At 39.5% G+C, this 23,138-nt stretch overlaps 3 protein-coding genes across 3 annotated transcripts; all 3 read right to left on the bottom strand.

Annotated features, from left to right (window-relative positions):
• Positions 1–6,645: 6,645 nt before the first annotated feature.
• Positions 6,646–7,119, bottom strand: LOC141674622 (uncharacterized). The gene has a single exon (XM_074481332.1). The coding sequence runs from the start codon at positions 7,117–7,119 to the stop codon at positions 6,646–6,648; it is 474 nt and encodes a 157-aa protein (XP_074337433.1).
• A 4,374-nt stretch (positions 7,120–11,493) lies between these two features.
• On the bottom strand, positions 11,494–11,901 carry LOC141674620 (uncharacterized). Its single transcript, XM_074481331.1, has one exon. It carries the CDS (start codon positions 11,899–11,901, stop codon positions 11,494–11,496), a length of 408 nt encoding a protein of 135 aa, XP_074337432.1.
• Positions 11,902–18,826: 6,925 nt separating this feature from the next.
• LOC141674619 (uncharacterized) lies at positions 18,827–20,799 on the bottom strand. Its single transcript, XM_074481330.1, has 3 exons — positions 20,652–20,799; positions 20,265–20,372; positions 18,827–20,190 (listed from the first exon to the last, which is right to left on the bottom strand). Exons 1-3 carry the CDS (start codon positions 20,797–20,799, stop codon positions 18,827–18,829), a joined length of 1,620 nt encoding a protein of 539 aa, XP_074337431.1.
• Positions 20,800–23,138: the final 2,339 nt, after the last annotated feature.

The following is a 23,138-nucleotide window of genomic DNA, read 5'->3' as shown; positions in this document are numbered from 1 at the left end:
TTAATATTTTTATGTGTATTAATTTTATATATTATTATATATATAAAGTAATTTGGATCAAATATTTGTATCACACTGTTGGAATTGGTCAGAAATTTTGAATATTTGGATCAGCTGGTGATTCAAATTTGGATTTTTGGATCACAACGGTTGGAGATGGCTAACAACCCAATTATGAGTACAACTGATAATTTTATAATTTGATAAATTAAAAATTAATAACGACATACTTTTTCTCGACTTAGTTTAAATTTTTTTATTAATTTAAATATTAACATATATATTATATATATTTATTTCTAATTATTTTTTAAATTTAAAATTTATAAATTGAAATAATAATATTTAATAATTAGATTTAATTAACTCAATTTAGTAAAATTTTACTGACTTAAATTTATTCAAATACTTACATAACTAATCTACTTATTATTTATATAATACTTGTTCATTTTAATATAAAGTTAGCTTTTTAAAAAAGTTAACATAAACCGGCACTCACTGTATATATCCAAATTAAAAAAACAAGTGGGGTATTCATTATAATTTGGTGACTAGCGAACAACTCAAGCAACTTGTATTGGACTGATAGGTCCACTTAGCCGTCACCCTAAATATTGTACATTATATATTTTTCAATAACGTCAGCTAAATTATGATCATGTGGACATACCATGACAAGTGTGGGGGCCTTTTTTCATTACTCAATTATTTGAATTGTATTAGATTTTTAAATTTAGGACTCTAAGTTGTTTCTGTGAGATGGTGTTGACGGAGGAATTTGGTAACAACAAAATTTGAGGTTCGTAGCCGGAAACAAGATCTGTGACGGCGGTTTTTCGTCGGAAACGTGAACAGTAGTCAGTGGACCAGATGAACAGTATTCGTCGGAAAAGATGAACAATGTTTGGTGGTGGTGATTATTGGGGGCTGAGATTGCTTAGGGTTAGTGGTGGCTCCTTTGCGCTCTCGCTTCTGACCCCTTACAATGTGCTTACGTACCCCTATTTATAGGGGATCAAGCCCACGTAGTTCTTGGGGAACAAGAAACCTAATGGGCTTAGATTTCTTATCCCGAGGCCCAATGAGAAACCTACTGGAAACCGTCTTCTACTAGCTTTAGGAATGTCCGCCGATGAGGCCCAACCACAAAGGCCCAAGGCCCGTCCACGGCTTCGAGACTTCACGGATGAGGCATCTCCCTGGCCCAGGATAACCCTCCGTTACCAGCTGTTTCTCTAGTCCGTGGACGCAAGTATAGCCGTGATTCACCCCAAATGTTGGACGCATCCTTGTCCCCCGATAAGGAGCCCCTACCAGATTGCAGGACAAGTGATCCCAAGCTTTTGGGTGCAAAGTGCAGGATACTCCAAAGTCTCCCAACGAGGACACCCGTTGACTACAGAGACAGAACTCCCAAAGCACACACCAGATTTCACCCCACATCCCCAATGAGGACACCCATTGACTACAGGAGGAGGCCTTCAGTCCAGGCATACCCCTGGAGGTCTCTGACCACGGACACCGCTTTTCCTGTAGATATGCTACAGGAAGGAGTTCTTCAATAGAGTACCTGCATCAAATAGGTTAGTAATAACATTCTCCATCTTCCTTGAGTCTTCCAGAGAACCCATCCAAGCAGCACATAAAAGTTGCATTTATATGTCAAGTAGAAGTTGAGGGCGCGTCCTGACATCTCTGCATGTTGGCGCCGCCCCGTGTCACCAGCCTTTGGTCTCTTCTTAAATCATTCTACATCATAGGGCGCGCCAAAAACTATTCATCTTTAGGGCTCGCTCCAATTCTATCCAAGCCAACGAGCAAGTCTATCAAAGCAACCATGTCCAAACAATCCGTCCACGGAGCCTTCCTTGCCCAAGGCGCGCCCTAAGGCTCACTACACTACAGGTTTCAATTAAGAAATTTCTCTACTCCTTCTCGATAACTGGGCGCGCCTCCTCCACCTGTTTGAGGGCGCGCCTTTAATACGGGATAATCACAACTATCAATTCAGTTTCAGTCAATCGGGACGCAATCTTTGGGCGCGCCTTCTATTTATGGAAAGTCAATCTCATCTTTTTCCTAGATTTCAGGCGCTTCTCTTTTAATTCTGCTCATTTTATTAATCTTAATCTAAATATTGTTTATACCAATTTTTGGGCATAACAACTACCCCCCAAATTCCATATGCTATTGAAAATGGGATTGGAATTTTTCTTCACCTTTACTAGAATTTGTATAAACAAATCTTCCAATACTTTTTACAGGGTGCGCCCTGACTAGCAGAGGGCTTCTATATATTCAATATTCTTATTTTCCATGCATTCTAGATTGATGCCAACCTTATAAGGCGCGCCTTCAAGAGGGCGCGTCTTAAAATTTGAAATAATTTGAAACGGTTTTCCTTATTCTTCGGGAATCGTGACTGACATGATAGTTTTAACAGCTGTCCTTTTCACCTATAAATACAAGTCACCATCAGTCATTTTCATTTTTACTTTTTACTTTCTCTCTTACTTCACCCCCTTTTCCTTTTCAAAGTTCCACTACCGGCAGCACTACTCTTCTGCTCGGAATCCTATCTCTCGGCCATCATTTCTCCAGTTTTTTCCGATCATTCCCTTCTCCATTCGAAAAGGTACGTAAAGCTTCTTTCTTTTTTGAATTTCATTGCATAAATCCCATTGCATGATACTTTGTCTCTTCAACTTCTTTGAATGTTCTTGGAGATATACATAAAATGGTGTATGTACCTGTGTATGTATATATAATTTCAAATTTTTACTGACTTAGATCCAAAATTATTGAATTTAACCGTTAGACTGATGTTTTTGAGAATTCTAATCGTTAGTACCCTTATGTCTTAAAGACCATCACTTATGACCATCTGTGCCTTCAAAATCCGCCAGCAACTTAGGACGCGCCTTATCTTCAGCTTATAATCTGTAAACAACCATAATAAGGCGCGCCTGTTTCTAGTAAAACTCATCCTTATGAATAAACTATGATTTTCTTTATGGCGCGCCTTCTCATGAGAGGGCTTGTTTTAGAAGGGAGCTGATATAGATCATAGAAAGTACTCTTCTCTTACACCCCCACCTATCTATCCCATTTTCTTTACACTTTTGTATCTCATTCTTTCGTATGGGGCGCGCCCTCAATATTTCTTTTGGTTTTCTTGACAGCTGGAAGACGAGGGCGCGTCCTCTCCCTTTCACCCTTTCAAGAATTTTCTCACCAATTTGGGGATTTATTCGCCCCAAACACTTACTTCGATCCTCAACCTCCGAACGCCCACCACACTCCTGAATTTCTGAACCGGGTGGCGCGCCTTCTTCAGGATTCTAAAGAGGGTACCTTGATGGCAGATTCCTCAGATAACTCATCCACGGACAATACTCTATTATCTCGTAGGCAAGGCAAGCAGAAGCTGGTCCAAAAGGATATATCTCCAATCCCAGATAGGACAGAGCTGGACGATGATGATTGGTACGAGAGTTTGAACGCTGATAGATATAGGGGCATTGAGAGGGGCGTCAACGTAGGAGCAGAACCCTCTAAAGTATCCTATAGGACTGTATCCCCAAGTCTGTCTCCCCAACACAGAGAGGGCGCGCCTACGTCTCCCGTTCCTGAGGGCGCGCCTGAAGCAAGTACGTCCCCTCTTCGTGATGAGGAAAATTTCTTTGATGAAGACTCCTTCCAATTTTCCACTTCTCCTGAACCTTCTCCAATCCCTTTTCACCACTGGGAAGTTTCTGATAGTGAGTTGGATTTTGACTGGGATGAATTTGAACCATGCACTGAAGCTGTGAAGAAGCGTTTTAGGAAGGAGCATGGGAAGCTTTTCTGTGTGGGCCTGTTCTCAGCTTGTTCAGATGGGCAACTGGGATGGCTTATGGAATTTTATGACATGGAGGGCATATGGGCGCGCCCTTTAAGCATGATGCGGCCCCATATCTTTAATTATGGGAAAAACTTTAAAATTCCCAGAATGGTGACCAGCCCCAAGCTGGTATCTTTGGGTATAGGCGCGCCCTTACACCCCTACCTTAGGGAAGTGATAGAACTGTATGATGTTGCTCCACTTCAACTATCTCCCAACAGCTACAAGTTTATCCTGGCTCTGTTTATCCTCTATATGGACTTGGGCTTTCCTCAACCGTCAATGGCAGAAGTTGCTTATTTTTTCAATCTAAGGAAATCTGATCATGGGTACTACTATCTGGTGGTGGACAAGCAACATAACAAGAAGGGTTTTTCCTCTGGCAAGCTTAGCCATGAGAAAGGTCGGAAAGAAAACTTCTTTTACTTGTATGACGTTCCCAGAATAGGGATAAGATTCCCAAGTCACCAAGTAAGGGCGCGCCCTTTTGTCTTTTCCCTTGTGTTATTTTTATATTTTTTTCTTTCTTTTCTCATCCTTATACTTTTTCAGACAGACCAGCTTCAAAACCCCTTAAAGGCGAGCCCAAAAAACGAGCTGAAGCCCTCCTTAGAGTGGCTTCTGACAGGTGGAACTTAAAAACCTTAGTCACTCGATCCAACTTTATGCGAGTAGGGATCCTTTCTGACCAAGTAGGAATGAAGTGCAAATACGTAAAATTTAGGAAGGGTGCTCCTGTTTCTCGTGTTATTGACCTAGACAGCGAAGAAGCTGAAGAAGAAGAAGAGGAAACATGGGATGGCTCCCTACAAGACCAAGATCCTTCAGGTTTATTCACTGTAGAATATAAAGGCGCGCCTTTTCACTATTGGCGCGTCTTACTTCTTTTTTTGTTAACTCTCCATTGCCATACTGAATAGAAAAACTTTCGTTCATTTATTCTTCTTGCGTCTTTAAGGCGCGCCCTGTTACTCTAGGCGTAGTATTTTACTCATGTTTATCAATGTTGTCTCTATCAATTGCTTCTATTTGTTGCATTATTCAACATATTTGACTGTCATGTCTAACTAATATGTCTTTATGTCTTGTGCAGAAATGGCTCCTCCAAGAATCCCCAAGTCTTTTGGGGCGCGCCCTGGTGATAAGCCTAGGCCTAAATCGAAGAAAGATGCTCCTGCTGCACAGGCATCTGTTCCAACTTCTGCCTCCATCCCTCAAACTACACCTGCTCAAAAGAGGCCCATCATTGACCTCACAGAAAAGCAGGGCGCGCCTAAGAGGCAAAGAGCAGAGGGCGCGCCTTCCGTCTCTTCTGCTGCCTTGAACGTTCTTGGCCCCATGGGTTCCCTTTATGTTTCAGATGAAGAAGTGGAGCAATGAAAAGCCATGGATTTGGGAGATGCAGCTCGTGCTTCAATAAAGGCATCTTGCCAATTGTTTATCCACTCTACTCGAGTGGTGGATAAGCTACAGGAAGAGGGGGCGCGCCTGGAGAGGCTGCAGGGGGACAACAATATTTTGAGGAACACCCTCAAAGACAAAGACTTTCTGCATGCCAAAGACATTAAAGCTAAGGATTCTGAAATCTCTTTTCTCAAGGATGAGGTGGCCAATCTTACTTCCCAGCTAGAGATTGCCAACAAAAAGGCTACCTCTCTCCACACTGAGCTGGGTGCAGCTAACTTGAGAATTGAATATTTGGAGGAGCAACAAAAACTAGGCTGGCCTGATGAAAAGAGGGAAATATCTGATGAGGCATTTGCCAATGGTTTTCACTTCTACAGAGTGGGTTTTGTGGCCAATGATCCTGACTACTCCTTTGAGAAGTTTGGGGAGGAGACTATATGGTGGAATTCAAAAAAGAGCATGTTGCTGAGATCAGGACGAGGAGGATAGAACTTGGGTTAGAAGAAGAAGAAGAAGCGGAGGGCGCGCCACAAGAGGAAGTCTCCAAGGACGCGCCTGAAGTTGATCCAACTGTCCCTCTTCAATCTATTCCCCCAACGGACCAGTCCCAAGGCGCGCCTTGATTATTCACTGCTTTAAATTTCAAATACTTATGAGGAGCCAGCCCTCTTTTGATGCTGTGCAAAGTTGTATGACTTGGTTTTTTGCTACTCTTTTATTCTTGCATGTATGACTCGTTGTTAATTTCATTTTTACTCAAAAATTTGTTAAGTCACTTTGATTTTTCCCTTGGCAATCATATGTTTCCATGGAGTATGTTACTATATGGCGCGCCCTTATAGATTTTTGTGTGATCTCAAAGTTTGTCATTGTGTTTCTTTCCATTAGTACCTTTGCCATATTTTAATTGACTTATTGGTCCAATAGGCGCGCCTTATTTTGGGGAATTTTTTCCCTTAGTCTTACTTTGCTAACCATGTGCATTTATTTCCTTCATCTTTGTCTACTATGTCTGTCATGATCATAAAGCAGGAGTTATCAAATAGGGCGCGCCTCTTTATAGGGCGCGCCATTGATGTTTTTCAGATGAGAATTTTCATGTTAAGCAAATACAGTAATTTTTGAAGTAACTTTTCTCTTTTGTTGATAACGCGCTCTAGTGGGTAAATTACACCAGTCCCATGGCTACTATGCTCTATGGGGAAATTATTTGAAAAAAAAAAAATCTTCCTTCTGCTAGTTCCGAGGTTCGCAGTCATGTGTACTACCCCCCGAGGCTAGGAGGAATTTATTTGCTACTAGCCTATTACATAAGAATTAAAACAAGGAAACAAGGGGGACACAACCACACCCTACTGATAATACTTCCGCAAATGTTCTGCATTCCATGCTCGAGGAATAAGTTTACCATCCAGATCTTCTAAGCGATAGGTCCCTTTCCAGAGTATAGCTTTGACTTTGTACGGTCCTTCCCAATTAGCTCCAAGCACCCCGTGCTGAGCTATCTTCATGTTAGGCATAACCTTTCGCAACACGAGGTCTCCAACCTTGAATGGTATGGGTTTTACTTTTTTATTGAAATACCTTGCGACCCTCTGTTGGTACGCAGCGAGCTTCAATTGAGCGTTTGCTCGGGCTTCATCTAACAGATCCAAGTGGAGCCTCTGGTTAACTTCTGCATTTTCCTGGACGAACGCATCTCTCCGTAGAGATCCTGCTCGTACCTCCACGGGAACCATGGCCTCATACCCGTAGGTCAGCAGAAAAGGGGTTTCACCTGTGGTCGTCCTAGGTGTCGTGTTGTAAGACCAAAGGACCATAGGCATTTCTTCTGGCCAATCCCCTTTCTTTTCTTCTAACTTTGCCTATTTTATGATTTTGTTTATGGCTTCTATCTGACCATTACTCTGCGGATGATAAACCGCGGCGAAGTCTTTTTTAATCTTTAAGTCTTCACAGAGCTTCCTTATCTCCTTACTATCAAATTGTTTTCCATTGTCTGAAATGAGCTTGTAAGGAATACCAAACCTGCATACTATGGAGTTGAACACAAAATCCCTTATCTTCTTTGCCGTGATCGTGGCTAGTGGCATGGTTTCTGCCCATTTGGTGAAGTAGTCCACAGCTACCACGACGTATTTAACACCTCCCTTTGCTTTGGGTAACTCTCCAATGAGATCAATCCCCCACATGGCAAAAGGCCAGGGACTTGTTAATGAGGTAATGGTGGATGTCGGGACGTTGGAATAGTTGGCGAACCGTTGGCAACGATCACAAGCCCGGACAAAATTGAAAGCATCTTCCCTCATAGTCGACCAGTAGTACCCTTGTCTGAGCACTTTTAATGCCAAGGAACCACCCCCCGAGTAATTGCCACAAATCCCTTCATGCACCTCTCTGAGAATATAATTTCCTTTTTCCCTGTCCACACAACGTAACAGTGGCTGGTTAAATCCTCTCTTGTATAGTACCCCGTCATACTCGACATACTTTGCAGCTTGGTACCGAAGACGTCGAGCCTGTAGTTTATCCTCCAGTACAACCCTTGACTGAATATAGTTATGGATGGGGGTCATCCAGTTTTCTTTTGGGATTTCTTGCGTTTGAAACACCTCCACCTCTGGGATACTTGGAATTTCCTGGATTCCCAAAGGGATTTGTCCAAGTTGAACGATGTCCATCTGTGAACCCATCTTGGCCAAAGCGTCCGCATTACTATTCTCTTCTCGCGGAACACTTTCCAGTCTGGCACTTGAAAATTTTCCCAGTAGGCGTTTTGCACATCTCATATACAACTCTGTCCGCGGTCCTCGGGCTTGGAATCCTCCGTTGACTTGATTGACAACTAATTCGGAATCACTTCGAACTATCAAATTCACGGCCCCTACCTCCAGAGCTAACTTCAGACCGTTAATCAAGGCTTCATACTCAGCATCATTGTTGGTAGCATAAAACTTGAAATGGATAGCACTCATCAAGCGGTGCCCCTCCGGAGTGATCAAGACTATCCCGGCACCTGACCCACTGTTGTTTACGGCCCCGTCCACATGTAATGTCCACCACGGGTGGGGGAGTTCCTGCTTCTTTTCGTCCTGATGACTTTCTTGCGAGGCTGGTTCTGCCGGCACTATGGCCTTATCATCAATTTCTTCATCAAACTCAAGTACGAAATCGGTCAGCGCTTGTCCTTTGATTGCCGTGCGTGGACAATATTCCAAATTGAATTGCCCTAGCTCTATGGCCCATTTTAACATTCTTCCCGACGATTCGGGTTTATGTAAAATATGCCGGAGCGGATAAGCGGTGCGAACTTCTGTTCGGTGAGCCTGAAAATACGGTCTTAGCTTTCGTGCCGCAAGAATAAGAGCGTACACTAATTTTTCCATGTTGGTATATCTGGTTTCCGCATCCAACAACCTTTTGCTTACATAGTATACAGGCCACTGGTGGCTTGCTTCTTCCTTTACCAAGACGGCACTGACGGAATATTCTGACACCGCCAAATACAGAATTAATATTTCTCCGTCTTCTGGCTTGGCCAACATCGGCGGATTTCCCAGTTGTTCTTTGATTTTCAGAAAAGCTTCTTCACAATCAGGGGTCCACAGAAAATCCTTCCCTCTCCCTTTGATCGCTTTGAAGAATTCTTTGCACCTATCTGACGACTTTGACACAAATTGATTTAGGGCCGCGATCCTTCCTGTTAGACTCTGTACCTGTTTGACACTGGTGGGAGATTTCATGTCTAGCAGAGCTTTTATTTTTGTCGGATTGGCCTCAATTCCCCGGTTATTGACCATGAATCCCAAGAATTTTCCCGACTCTACGCCGAACACGCACTTCTGCGGGTTTAGTTTCATCCTATATTTTCTCAGGATATGGAACATTTCAGTTAAGTCGGCGACGTGATCTTCCGCCCTTTTCGATTTCACGAGCATGTCATCCACATACACTTCCATAGTCTTCCCAATCTGCTTCTTGAACATTTTGTTTACCAACCTTTGGTAAGTGGCACCGGCGTTGATCAGACCAAATGGTATTCCGATATAGCAGTAGAGCCCTCTATCAGTGATGAAAGAGGTGTGCTCCTGGTCAGGCTCATACATAAGGATCTGGTTATACCCGGAATATGCGTCCATGAAGCTGAGCAGGGCATGTCCCGCCGTGGCGTCGACCAACTGATCAATTCTTGGTAGGGGAAAACTATCTTTTGGGCATGCTTTATTTAGGTCGGTGAAGTCCACGCACGTTCTCCATTTGCCGTTGGGCTTTTTTACCAATACCGGATTTGCTAGCCATTCTGGGTAAAAAGATTCTCGAATTAGTCCGACGTCTAGGAGCCTTTCTACTTCTTCTGCTAGGGCTATAGCTCTCTCTCCACTTACGGCCCTTCATTTTTGTCGAACCCCTTTATGCTTGGGGTCGATATTCAATCGGTGGCACATTATTTCTGGATCAATCCCTACCATATCAGAATGGCTCCATGCAAATACATCAAGGTTTGCCAACAGAAATATTGAAAGACCTTCCTTTAACCTTGGTGCCAATTGGGACTCTATTCTCAGAACCTTACTCGGGTCTTTTTCATCAACGGGGATTTCGATCGTATCTTCTGCTGGCCCCATCTTTTCCGTCGATATTGGTATCCGGGGATCCAAGTCAAGGGGATTATAGATCTCCTAGTCTTGTAGAGAGGGCACATCCCCTTCAGGAGGTGTGCCTTGCGTAGTAGAGTCATCAACTTTTTCAGTATATTTTGCGGGTGAGGGTGCTCCTGCAAGAGGAATGGCATCACCTTGTTCGAGGCTTTGCAAGACATCAAATCTTCCTTCTAAACGTTCTCCATGGAAATCTGCTTGGACTATGGTATCCATCGCCTCCTCTTCTTCTTTCAACATCTCAATTCTGATTGTGTCTTCCAAGTACAACATTGTCGAGGGCAACTCAGAGGGATGTTCTTCTTCTTGCTTAACATAATAGTGGACTCGGATTTCCTCGGTTGGTTGCTCAATGCTTTTCTCCCGATCCACGTCCGGAGTATCATCGGTGTGGGAGTCTTTTCTGAAACCTTTCATTGCTTTCCTGTAGCACTCCCGTGAGTCATATTGGGAACCCCTGATACTTCCCACTCCATTCGGCGTTGGAAATTTGATAGTTAGGTGATGAATTGAAGTGATGACTCTCATTTCCCGCAGAAAAGGTCGTCCCAATAACACATTGTGGGACGATTCCTGATTCAGGACCTTAAATTCGAGCATCTTTGTTACCGACAGTGGGCTTTCCCCCAGTGTACATGGAAGCCGAATTGACCCCATGACTCTAACTCCTGCACCTGAAAAACCATAGACCCACGAGTCTTCCCCCGACATATCCTGATCAGGCAGTCCCATCTTTTTGAAGGTGCTGTAATAGAGGATGTTTGCGGAGCTTCCATTGTCCACGAAGGCTCTATGGACATTCTTTGTACCGATTTGGATGGAAATAACCAACGCATCATTGTGTGGGTGATGTAACCATCGGGCATCTGTTTCTCTGAAAGTGATATCCATGGACTCACCCTTAAACACCTTGGGTGGCCGAGTTTCCACCCTATAAATATCTGTGAGAGGCCTGAACCGGGCTTCCCTAGCATATTTTTCCAAGGCTCGGTTGCTGCATTCCATTCCGGGATCTCCCCCGTAGATTGTTCGAATACTGCCATCTCTGATAAATTTATTTTCCTCCGGGATATCATTGTTTGTCCCGCGTGGGGCTCGTCTTTCCTCTTCCATTGTCCTGTCATCCTTGTGCTTCCTTACTTCCTTGACTACCCATTCTTTGAGGTATCCTTCCTTGATAAGTGCTTCGATTTCGTCTTTTAAATGTCGGCACTCGTGCGTGTTATGTCCAGATGATTCATGGTATTCGCAATATTTTTTCTTGTCTTTGCTTTGCCATGATGATAAAACTTCAGGTTTTCTAAATAGCCCTTTATTTCTGTTTACCTCGTAGATATGGTCGATAGATGCGACCAAAGGTGTGTACCGGCTTGTCCTGTAGTCATAGTTTGAGGGAGGGCTCCATCCCCTCCTTGTGCTTGTTGTATTTATCCGGTCTGGGCTTCGACTATCCCTTCGGTATCTCGGGCTTGGTGACCTATCCCTCTTCCTTCCTTTGTTTCTCTGACTCGACTGTGAGGTTGGTTGTACATCTGCCAAAGATTATTCTATAGCTTTAAAGGATTCCGCCAAAGCGAAGTCATCTGCGAGAGTGGCCGGATCTTTCCCTTGCAAGTGCTTCCAAAAATCTGAATCAACCCTTAATCCTGCGATCAGGAAACTTTTTAAGGCTTCGTCTGACGCCCCCCTCACGCTAGTAGATTCGGCGTTGAACCTTTTGAAGTACGATGTTAAGCTTTCATTTTCTCTTTGCCTAACATTGGCAAGAGTTGTGACAGAGGGAGCGTATCTCACCGTGGCTTGGAACTTAGTTAAGAACAAATTCTTCATCTGATCCCACGAGGTGATCACCCCTGGCCCGAGCTTTTGAAACCACTGTTGGGCACTTTCTCTAAAGGATGCCGCCAAGAGACGACATCGAGCCAAGTCCGGGACTTGGTACACATCCATCTCTATATTAAAACGACCCAGGAATTCCACCGGATCTGAGTTTCCTTAGAAACGGAGATCGCTAGTAGTGTTGCGATACCCGGCCGGCAATTGTGCATCCCTTACTGCTGCCGAGAATGGGGAAGGGATTTCAGCTGTAGCCGTCACCCTGCCTTCGAGATGGTTAAGTAGCCTTTTCCGATCTCCTACATTGAAAGTTCCCACGCCGGGAATGGTCTGCATTTGAGGCTGCGGACCTTGGGGTTGCAATGGAGGTATTTCCACTTGATTCCTCCCGGGAGGGGCTTGCTGCTGGTTTGTATTCTGGGCGTCTTCAGGTATTACAATTATTTCAGGATTTCGTTCTTGATTTCTCCCTTGATTATCTTCCCCACCTTGGCCGCGGCCTCGAACCGTACCGCGATCATAGTTTTCTATATTCCTGGGATCATCATGTTCCACATAATCATAGCCATCTGCTTGGTTATTCCAGCGGGAATCAAGGTGTCCGCAGTAATTGCCACGACGGTATCCGTCTAAATATCTGCCTCGGCCTCCACCTCTTCCTCTCCATTGAGGCCTTCTCCATCGATCATTTCCATACCCACGTCCATATCGATCCAGCGATCTGCGGGGAGGAGCTCTCTCATGATCGCGGTGCCGCTCCCGATTTTCCTAGGGATTCGGGGGCACACGCGTTGGATCGCGGTGCCGCTCCCGATTTTCCTGGGAATTCAGGAGCACACGCGTTGGATCGCGGTGCCGCTCCCAATTTTCCTGGGAATTCAGGGGCACACGCGTTGTATCATGGGGCGTCACATCTCCGCGATCAGCTTCTCTCTGCCATTCAAGTAACACCATTCTCAAATCGTCATCGCCCAACCAAATCCCCAAGCGATCTTTCAGAGCTGCAAAGCCTCGTGGCTGATTCTCCAGCATTGACTCCGCCTATCGGCGTTCCTCGAGACTACGTCCAGAGCGGTGCGGATGGGTGGCTCCCCGGTTATCTGTTCGCAGAATTTCCCGTCCATCAGCATCTTCTTCCACTAGCTCAACGATCGGGGACGTGTCATTAGAATAGTCCAGGCGTCGCGGGCTTATCGACACACGCCCTCTTTCAGTATGGCCATGGCCGGCCGAGACATCCCTATCTGTCATGGGTGCTTTTCCAGGCGCCTGAGCCGCTCGGTTGTGGCGAAGACCCCTCCTGCCCTTGCGCCGTTCCACGGTGCTTAACCTTGAATCGAAACCATTCAAAGCGTCGCCCATGCGATACAGTTGTTCCAACAAGTCGGCGTTGCTGATGAGCACAGGCGGCTGTCCTCCAACGTCCGGTATGGGACGGTCAGTCATTAGCGGAACGTAGGGTTCATATTCATAGCCATGATCGGAATCTTCTTCAGAACTTCCATCGTAAAAACGTCTATCGTGATATTGAGACATCCTTCCTCCCAGATGTAGATCTTGTTTGACCCCTCCTTCTAGCGCCAATTTGTTGACGGAGGAATTTGGTAACAACAAAATTTGAGGTTCGTAGTCGGAAACAAGATCTGTGACAGCGGTTCTTCGTCGGAAACGTGAACAGTAGTCAGTGGACCAGATGAACAGTATTCGTCGGAAAAGATGAACAGTGTTTGGTGGTGGTGATTATTGGGGGCTGAGATTGCTTAGAGTTAGTGGTGGCTCCTTTGCGCTCTCGCTTCTGACCCCTTACAATGTGCCTACGTACCCCTATCTATAGGGGATCAAGCCCACGTAGTTCTTGGGGAACAAGAAATCTAATGGGCTTAGATTTCTTATCCCGAGGCCCAATGGGAAACCCATTGGAAACCGTCTTCAACTAGCTTTAGGAATGTCCGCCGATGAGGCCCAACCACAAAGGCCCAAGGCTCGTCCACGGCTTCGAGACTTCACGGATGAGGCATCTCCCTGGCCCAGGATAACCCTCCGTTACCAGCTGTTTCTCTAGTCCGTGGACGCAGGTATAGCCGTGATTCACCCCAAATGTTGGACGCATCCTTGTCCCCCGATAAGGAGCCCCTACCAGATTGCAGGACAAGTGATCCCAAGCTTTTGGGTGCAAAGTGCAGGATACTCCAAAGTCTCCCAATGAGGACACCCGTTGACTACAGAGACAGAGCTCCCAAAGCACACACCAGATTTCACCCCACATCCCCAATGAGGACACCCATTGACTACAGGAGGAGGCCTTCAGTCTAGGCATACCTTTGGAGATCTCTGACCACGGACACCGCCTTTCCTGTAGATATGCTACAGGAAGGAGTTCTTCAATAGAGTACCTGCATCAAATAGGTTAGTAATAACATTCTCCATCTTCCTTGAGTCTTCCAGAGAACCCATCTAAGCAGCACATAAAAGTTGCATTTATATGTCAAGTAGAAGTTGAGGGCGCGTCCTGACATCTCTACATGTTGGCGCCGCCCCGTGTCACCAGCCTTTGGTCTCTTCTTAAATCATTCTACATCATAGGGCGCGCCAAAAACTATTCATCTTTAGGGCTCGCTCCAATTCTATCCAAGCCAACGAGCAAGTCTATCAAAGCAACCATGTCCAAACAATCCGTCCCCGGAGCCTTCCTTGCCCAAGGCGCGCCCTAAGGCTCACTACACTACAGATTTCAATTAAGAAATTTCTCTCCTCCTTCTCGATAACTGGGCGCGCCTCCTCCACCTGTTTGAGGGCGCGCCTTTAATACGGGATAATCACAACTGTCAATTCAGTTTCAGTCAATCGGGACGCAATCTTTGGGCGCGCATTCTATTTATGAAAAGTCAATCTCATCTTTTTCCTAGATTTCAGGCGCTTCTCTTTTAATTCTGCTAATTTTATTAATCTTAATCTAAATATTATTTATACCAATTTTTGGGTATAACAGATGATATTAACTAAATTATGAGCAAAGATTTAGTAATTAGCTGGACTTGTACCATTTCGTGTTAAGTTTAATATAGCACGCCTTTACTCTTTTGGGTCGGCATTGAAAGTGAAGGCTCACACAAATGGACCCTGTGAACTAATTTTCACAATGAGGAGTACTATACTATTTCCTCTGTCTCTAAATATTTTTTATATTTGTGTCGGACACGTTTGTCAATTCACATTTTGATTGTTAATATCTTTAATTTCGTATTAGTATAAAATATAAAAACTTTACTATATTAAAGTACTCGTAAACACGAATACAACAAAAACATTCATGATTATATTTGATCTTATAAATTAACCGTAAATTAATAGTTAATCGTTTAACGTGAATATTGAAAAAAGTCAAAATGGGAAAAGTATTGTGGTAGGGGGATTTTAGTTTGTAATCATAGCGATGTGGAATCTAAGTTTTTGTAGTGGGTCAGAATATTATGAAAGTAATTGAGTTTTTCATTTCGAAACTTGATTGTTAAAAAATCTAACCAACTTTTGTCAATTCACGATACTCATTTAACCAAACTTATATATCAAAATTAATCACATGTTTTGTGTTTCAAAATTAATTACTAACTACAGTTTACGCATAGTATGTCTATTTGCGATACTCATATTTATTTATTTCACTCTTATTAAATACAGATATATGTTCATGTCACTTAACACAGCACCAATATAAATTCTTAAATTTTAAATATATAGATTTAAATAAAAAAAATTACACCTTCGTTCCATTTATTTTGACCACATTTCTATTTATGTGAACTCCAAAATTATTATTCATATTCAATTAATATGATAATTTAAGTATTAATTGTGTTAATTTGTTTGAAATGTAATATATTTTTTATAGCTAGTAGTTCGTTTAATATGATTAAATTAAAAATAAAAAATCTGATTTGCGATAAAATAAGTAGGACAAAAGGGTATTTCAAACCATCTCTTTACAAAATTACCTAGTATCAATCAATCAATATACTTATATAAAGAAAAAGATGTGTACGTTTACATAGCGTCTCTCAAATCGTCATATTCCTTTTTTTTCTCAATTTTTTGAGTTAATAAATTTCAAAATTTACAATTAATATTCTTAATATTCTCCTAAAATTTATGTATCATCCTCCATTAAGGTTTTTACAATCTTTATATAAACTTATTAACTCCTAAATATTTATCATCGCTCGTAATATGTTTCTAAAAGTACTACAACTTGATTTTTTTCAACTCTAAGGTAAATAATAATAAGAAAATATCCTTGCAAAAAAAAGTAGCAAGAGAAAATCTTAATTCCTTATATTCTCCTAAAATTTATTCACTTTCTTCTTAAATCATCTAAAATTTATACATAAATGTCAATCATTTGACTTCAAAATAAAGAAAAAATCAGGATTTCATTACCACTTAAGTTTTCAACTTCATTTATCATGTAATTATAAATTTTGCCATTATTTCTTTTGTTAAGCTTTCAAGTATAAGTTAATTGATTGATTGATTAACTAATTGATTTTATTATTTTAAAGTGCATCATTTTGTTTAAGGAAGAATGATGATACTACGAGACTTAGAGGTTTGTTTTATAATTATTTTGCATATTATTATAATATTTCCGCTATTTCTTTCTTTAAGCCTTTAAGTTTATGTTAATTATTTGATTGCTTTTATGACTTTAGATTACAATTTTTTATTCAATAAAAATGATTGATTCTATTAGACTTAGAGGTTCGTTCTATACTATTTACTTATAAAGTAGGTTACTCCATATTTAATTTTAAGTAATTTTGTTATTTTATATTAAATTTAGTTAAAAGTTATATTATAATAAAGCGAAGTACAGTAAATGCTCGAAATATTAATAATGATAAGAATAAATTAAGCCAACGATGTGTTTATTTATATATAACCGCAAGCGCACGATATTTATTGCTATATGGATTTCCCTATACGCCCTATAAACAACTAATCACTAATAATAACACAAGTAAAACAAATAAGAAAAGAAAGAAACATAATTAAACTAATAGGAACACGTAAGAAAATCAGATTAGAAAACCTGTAATATTCAATCTTGTCACGAGACCAAAATTCATGGTTTTCTTCTCTGTCTATAAAACCTTAACTATATTCCATATATCTAAAACTAAGAATAAAATATGATGTATCTTCTAATAATGCAAGTATTTTATTATTCTAATAGAATTATAAGTCAGACTTTTAAACCGAGTAGGATTCTCTAATAAAAATTCGTAGTTGTCTGTTCATTGTATTTTATGGGCTGGTCCAATTGGACTCTTATTGTACCATCTCTGAATTAAAGATAATTACGTGAGTTTCGCGTGGGCTGTAAGATTGACAAAAACGTACTCTTGGAACTCAAGATATATCCCAAACAGTGTTGGCAGCCTACGTAACCCAATAATTCCGATTTTTCTTCTATTTTCACTTCAAAATAGAACTTTTTGTTCCAAATCCTTCTAAGTCTAGAAATTCTTTGTAACCTACAATAAAACATCAAAACTTATTAAATAAATATCTAAATCAGTGCAAAACAGAATTAATATGAGAATAAAATCATATATAATACTCCCTCCGTCCCATTTTACAAGCCCTTTTTGAAAAAAAAATTGTCCCAAAATACTTGTCCTTTTCACATTTCAAAGCAATTTTGTACAGATTTTTTCCTAATTTGCCCTTATACACATGTTCCCGATGTTTGACTACTTAAAGCTTCCTAACACCTCATAACTCACCTATTAAATGGAGTACTACTATTGCTAAGAAACAAAACGTTATTTTCCAAGGAAATTTGTGTGCGATCAATGGGTGTGTATATATATACACATACTCAGCAAGTACCTCTATACATGGTTAAAATTCCTGATTTAAATTGGTTCCACTAAAAATGAATAAATTTGATTTAAATCAATTACCAGAAGAGGATAGGGATATGCTTGCACATGTGGAGAATGGTCAGCAAGAATATCATTTTGATACTGATCTCAATGAACCGCCCCTTGAAGAGAATGGTGAAGAGCATGTGTCTTCAAATGAAACCACGGGTGTAAACAAGTCCATAAAGGAAATTGTTTTAGTTCTTGCAGAAATTTATTTTCCACTTGTTTTGAGGTACCTTCAGTGAGAGAAGTTAATTGTGTGTATGTTGAAATAAGATTGGATATGCTTGTTGTTCAAAAAAAATTTGTTTACCTGGTCTCCACATTTTAGTGGATGATTCAAGTTGTAAGTGTTCTGAGTAGTTTCTAGTAATATGATGGGTTAAGGTGTATGGATTTTGTTAAACATAACATTATTTTATGTCCAATGTTTCTTCTTAACTTTTTTCTTTTTTCATCATGTTAGTGTTTTGTACATACAAGTACTATAATTATTTGTTGCCATATGAATATGAAATCCTTCATCTCTTTCATAAATTAACAACAACAAATATTTCTTGGTTAAATGAGGCTATCATTTTGTTTGTTCAACAATGTGAAACTGCAATAAACAAGGGATCTTATGGGATGAGTCGGATTTACTTCAGAATGTGAAGCGAGTCAACATATGGTTGGTTGAACTTGTATCAAATATGCCTGCAAATAATACTAGTAATTCTAAACCTACACATTCATTCTTTTTGTTCAGACAACCCATTCTGACAGAGTAGCAGCTCTCTCAAAGTTGCTCTGAGACACAGTTGGATAAGTGTCGACATGCTAAAACTATAATCACAAACATGTTAAACTATAATCATCCAAATATTCAGATATCATTACAGTGTTTAAAGTATGGAGTCCCCAAGAATCAAAGTAAATTTCTTGACACTAAGAAAAAATGATTTTTTTAACTGATCCATAGTGTACAAAAACATAAATAATAATACATAAAATTGGATTCAAAAACAACATTAAAATTCAACTTCAGGATTCAAAACTATAAGAACAAAAACTCTTTTATATGCATAAAATGTCAAAAGACAAGCTCACTGCTGAATAAACATCCAACCAAACTAGTTAAACATCCCTCTTAAACTCTGATCATTATCTTTAACTATTTTCGGACCCATTGAGCCATCGGTCACATCTTCGATGAGTTTTGGAGTGCAACGCAGTTGAAGTGGCAATTTTCTTTTCCTTTCTAAAGCCTTCATGTTCATGTGTGGGATTTTATAATTGTTAGCGCCCCTGTATTTCATAATTTGAATCATACATTGCTGTAAAGTTAAAAAAATACGGTTCGACTTTATGGAGGGATATATGTCAAATGCTTTTTTAACTGCAATGACCAGATCATCTACTATTCTAGCAGGATCTTTTTGATGTAGAGATTGAATTGCATTGAAGAATCCGAGGTCTAAAATATTCAAGTCGGGATAGTTGGGAGGTTGACATCTTATTTGGACGTTCAATCCATATCTTGAGACAGCCAGTCGAAATTCTTCATCATTAGGGTCGACATGTGTCCTTGCATTGTCTTGTTGGATAGTGATAGTAATGTTCCTATCACCAGCTGGCCATTTCTCAAGAATCGTAGGAAGAACCTTGTGGATTAAATATGATCTTGATAAATCTTTCCCAACAGAAGTTATAGCCTTAGTTTCAAGTGTCCCTGCACTCATATTTACGCTGCTTCTTTTGGCAGGCTGTTTGGTGATGAAAGGGAAAATTCCGATATTTCCAGAGAATGTCTCATTTCTATCTGAATCAAATCGTGGTCGTGCCATAGCTTCTAGGAACATTACTTTAGTTAAAAAGTTTTTGCTCTTACAAGCTCGGTCAGGATCATGTTCACCTGACATAAGATAAAACTTCTCACAGTTTTTAGTAATGTAGAACCATTTCTCATCGATGTGTATCACGTTAAACATGTCTGAAAATTTAGGATCATCCCCAATACGGTTACGAATCATGGACAGGCAGAATTCAACGCGTACTTTCTTATTAGATTCCTTCAATAATGGTTTGATAGGATTGGTATTTCGGCGAATTTTACCATGTTTGAAGTTGCGGTGTAATGATGATTTGCTCACATTCATAGCACATGTTGATGACCGTATACTTGTTCTTCGAGATAAAGGGACTTTTTGAAATTGCTCCAAATCGATTTCGACTCTTTTACGTCCATAATTTTTCATCTTCCGGTGACTAATATCAACCTTGCCGTACATAGCAGAAATTTTGGCCTGCTTCCATATGCGTGAAATGGTTTTAGTCGATACATAGAATAATTGTGAAACTTCTGTTCTACTACCTTTTCGGAGCTTCCCATTAACACTTCTTTTCAGCAAAGCTAAATGAATTAATCGACGTTCATCATTGGACAAAATCCTTCTTCTTGAACTTGTTCGACCACTTTGTAATTCATCTTCTTCACCTATAAAATAAAATCATTTTATGGAAACAAACATGTTTAAGACTAGTATGTAAAAAGGCTAGTAGTACTATTACTTGGTGGAGTTTGGTTCAAATCTATGATAGCCAAGTTTCTTTGACCCAGTTGTACAAGTTCCTCATCAAATATATCTTCATTTAAAGAATCTTGATAACCTTCTTCACCTATAAAATAAAGAAAAATATTAAAAGCACTTATTTTGTCAAGAACCCATACGAGGCAAGCATTATAAAATTACTATGATTTGGTGGAGGCTGGTTCAAACTATCAGTAGGTGATTCTCTTTAACCATGCTGTAAAATATCCTCATCCAAACTATCTTTATTCTCTTATAATGCTGCAGTAGTGCAAATTATTTTAGTGAATAATAGTAGTGTAAATTGGTTGGGAATATTTGTATAAAAAAGAATGTATTAAAGTGAAATTAAATGATAAAAAAATACCTATATTTAGATCAAATATGCGACGATGATTGAGTGAACCTTCTTGGCAGGCTTGTGTAGGTACTTGAACTTGTTCATGGACGTTGATAGGAGTTTCTTCCTCGTTTCCTGGTAGATTTAAATCGAAAGTGTTTATAAAATTCACCATGATTGAACAAGTTTTGTTGTGAAAAAATAGAGTACTGATGCTTCATTATATAAGTAAATTTGGAGGGAGCTCAAAAAATTGAAATTGGAGTTTGAATTTAACATGAAATTTTTAAAGGGAAACTTGAAAATTTTAGAGGGAGTACATAAAAGAAGAAGAAGAAAGAATTTGGGTTCATAATAATGAAAGATTATCAAGAGTGCAGTAGTAAGAAAAATGACCCCGTTTAATCTTGGAGTAATTAATGATGAAGTATCAACTCATACGTTGGTAGAAACAACAGCTGTGTTCTCTTAATTTTATGTAATTAAAAGGGGTAAAACAGGAAATAAGTTATACAACTGAAATTTTCTTAATATGCGTATTTTTTCCAAAAGGGACTTGTAAAATGGGACGGAGGGAGTATATATAAAAATATATACTATCAAACATCTCCACACTAAGAATTTGCATGTCCTCGAGAAAATAAGAGAAATAAAAATTAAAATTAAGTCCTAACCAGATAACCTCATTTTTGTCGATGACACGATTGCATTGAGCATATACAACAAGGCGTTAAACCCCTAAGAAATCCTAGTAAGACGAGTATTGTCTCGTGAGAGTTTATAGCGAATATACCCACAAAATTCATTTTTTTTCTGCCAAGTCTCAAGTATGCAACATATCATAGCACTCCACACATGTAAACAACAATTACACAATTTCGACAGTCTTTCTAATTCGTACATCATTTTAACACAACTATCCAAGTACGCACATATTGTCTAGATAGACAAAATTACCAAGAAATGGACATCAAAGTCACCTTTAGTAAGTAACATGCCATTAATAAAAAATCTCACATAACTCTCAAGTCACACAAGTGTATAAGTTAAGTGTATCCACTCAAATTCAATTAACAAAGTCATGTGATACCATAAGCTTGGTTGTCCATCAAATCTCCATGACTTTGAATATATGCATGCACAAAACAAAAGGTCTTCGTTAAAGGTTGTAACATGGCTAAAGTGAAGGGTATGATATCAAGAAGAAGGTTAACAAGTGACTAACTTGATAAACTAATAGAGCATAATATTCATTTTTAATTAAGCAGTCAACATGAAATTTTGATCATGTAAAAACTGAGCGAACTCTCACAAGTATTAAGCCCAAACATATGTTATAATGTACTTACTCTTTTCATATTGCACAATCCAATGAACACAAACTCCACTTGATAATTTCTTTTCATTTTTTTTCAAGTTCAAGTATTTTTCCAGTAATCAAGGGCAGTGAAAAGTCACCAAGAAAAATATGAGGTATTAAATTGATCCCCTTAATTTCTAGTATAATGCACTTAATAACAACACATGCACAAGGATCGCCCATTTCATATAAAATTACACTTGCCACGCATTGGTCTCAAAGGAGTACTTAAACTTCTTTTTTTCTTTTCTTTTCCTATCTTTTTTTTTTCAAGTTGATACCCACCAAAATTTTCACATTTCAACAAAGAAATCCTCACACTATGTATAATCAACCCTCAAATGAATCAAAATGCTCTACTAGTAAATCTAGACGTGAAAGAACAAGTAGATTCAAGCATTAGATAGGTGATATATCAAAAGAACGGATAAAAAGCTCAAAATGGTTCACTAGGGATATAATATATGGGTACTGTTTAGGTAAATGAGGTTCATCATAGCGCATTTATCATTTTCATACATACAAACTTAATTTCAGGAGAGTGTCTCAACAGAACAAAAATCTATACTAAAAAGATGAAAAAATCCCCTGAATTTTGTTATATGATGCGAACAAGACAAGTCGAAAGAAAAACTCTCATTATTGTTGTAATACCCCGACTTTTTAGACAATAATTACACTAATATTCAGCTAAAACTCCAAATTTTATTCATAATAAGAATAAGTTTCTAGTTGTCCATAAAATTCTAAAATCCAAGACAGAAATAAAATTATCTAAGCTAAAAATAAACTTATGTAAACAAAATATATTACTTAACCAAAAACACAATATTTACATAATTACATTATTCCTAAATACAACAACAACAACAACAACAACAGCAACAACAACACCAACAACAACAACAACAACAACAACAACAACAACAATAATAATAATACATGAAGGACATGTGCATAAATCATTTAGTTAGAGAGGAAGGTGAACAACAACAAGTATGATATGTGATGTCTGGTCTAAAACTAGTGCTCCAACAATTCAAATTTTCTTAATATGTAAAAACTATTTTTAATTATTTATAATATAAAAATGTGAATCTACATTTGTAAAAAGAATTATCTCACGTTTACCTTGCATAAAATAATTACACACA

Source organism: Apium graveolens, chromosome 7 (genome assembly GCF_009905375.1).
Source record: "Apium graveolens cultivar Ventura chromosome 7, ASM990537v1, whole genome shotgun sequence".
Classification (NCBI taxonomy): Eukaryota; Viridiplantae; Streptophyta; class Magnoliopsida; order Apiales; family Apiaceae; genus Apium; species Apium graveolens.
The sequence above is the reverse complement of the archived record's forward strand: the minus strand, read 5'-3'. Positions and strand labels throughout refer to the sequence as shown.

Bases quoted from the DNA above. Each gene is read 5' to 3' on its own strand.
- LOC141674620 (XM_074481331.1), bottom strand. From the start codon at position 11,901: ATGGATGTGTACCAAGTCCCGGACTTGGCTCGATGTCGTCTCTTGGCG.
- LOC141674619 (XM_074481330.1), bottom strand. From the start codon at position 20,799: ATGGTGAATTTTATAAACACTTTCGATTTAAATCTACCAGGAAACGAG. The intron at 20,373-20,651 runs GTATTTTTTTAT...TTTATTTTATAG, and splicing joins CATATTTGATCTAAATATAG to GTGAAGAAGGTTATCAAGAT. The intron at 20,191-20,264 runs GTAATAGTACTA...TTTATTTTATAG, and splicing joins TTTGAACCAAACTCCACCAA to GTGAAGAAGATGAATTACAA.
- LOC141674622 (XM_074481332.1), bottom strand. From the start codon at position 7,119: ATGCCTATGGTCCTTTGGTCTTACAACACGACACCTAGGACGACCACA.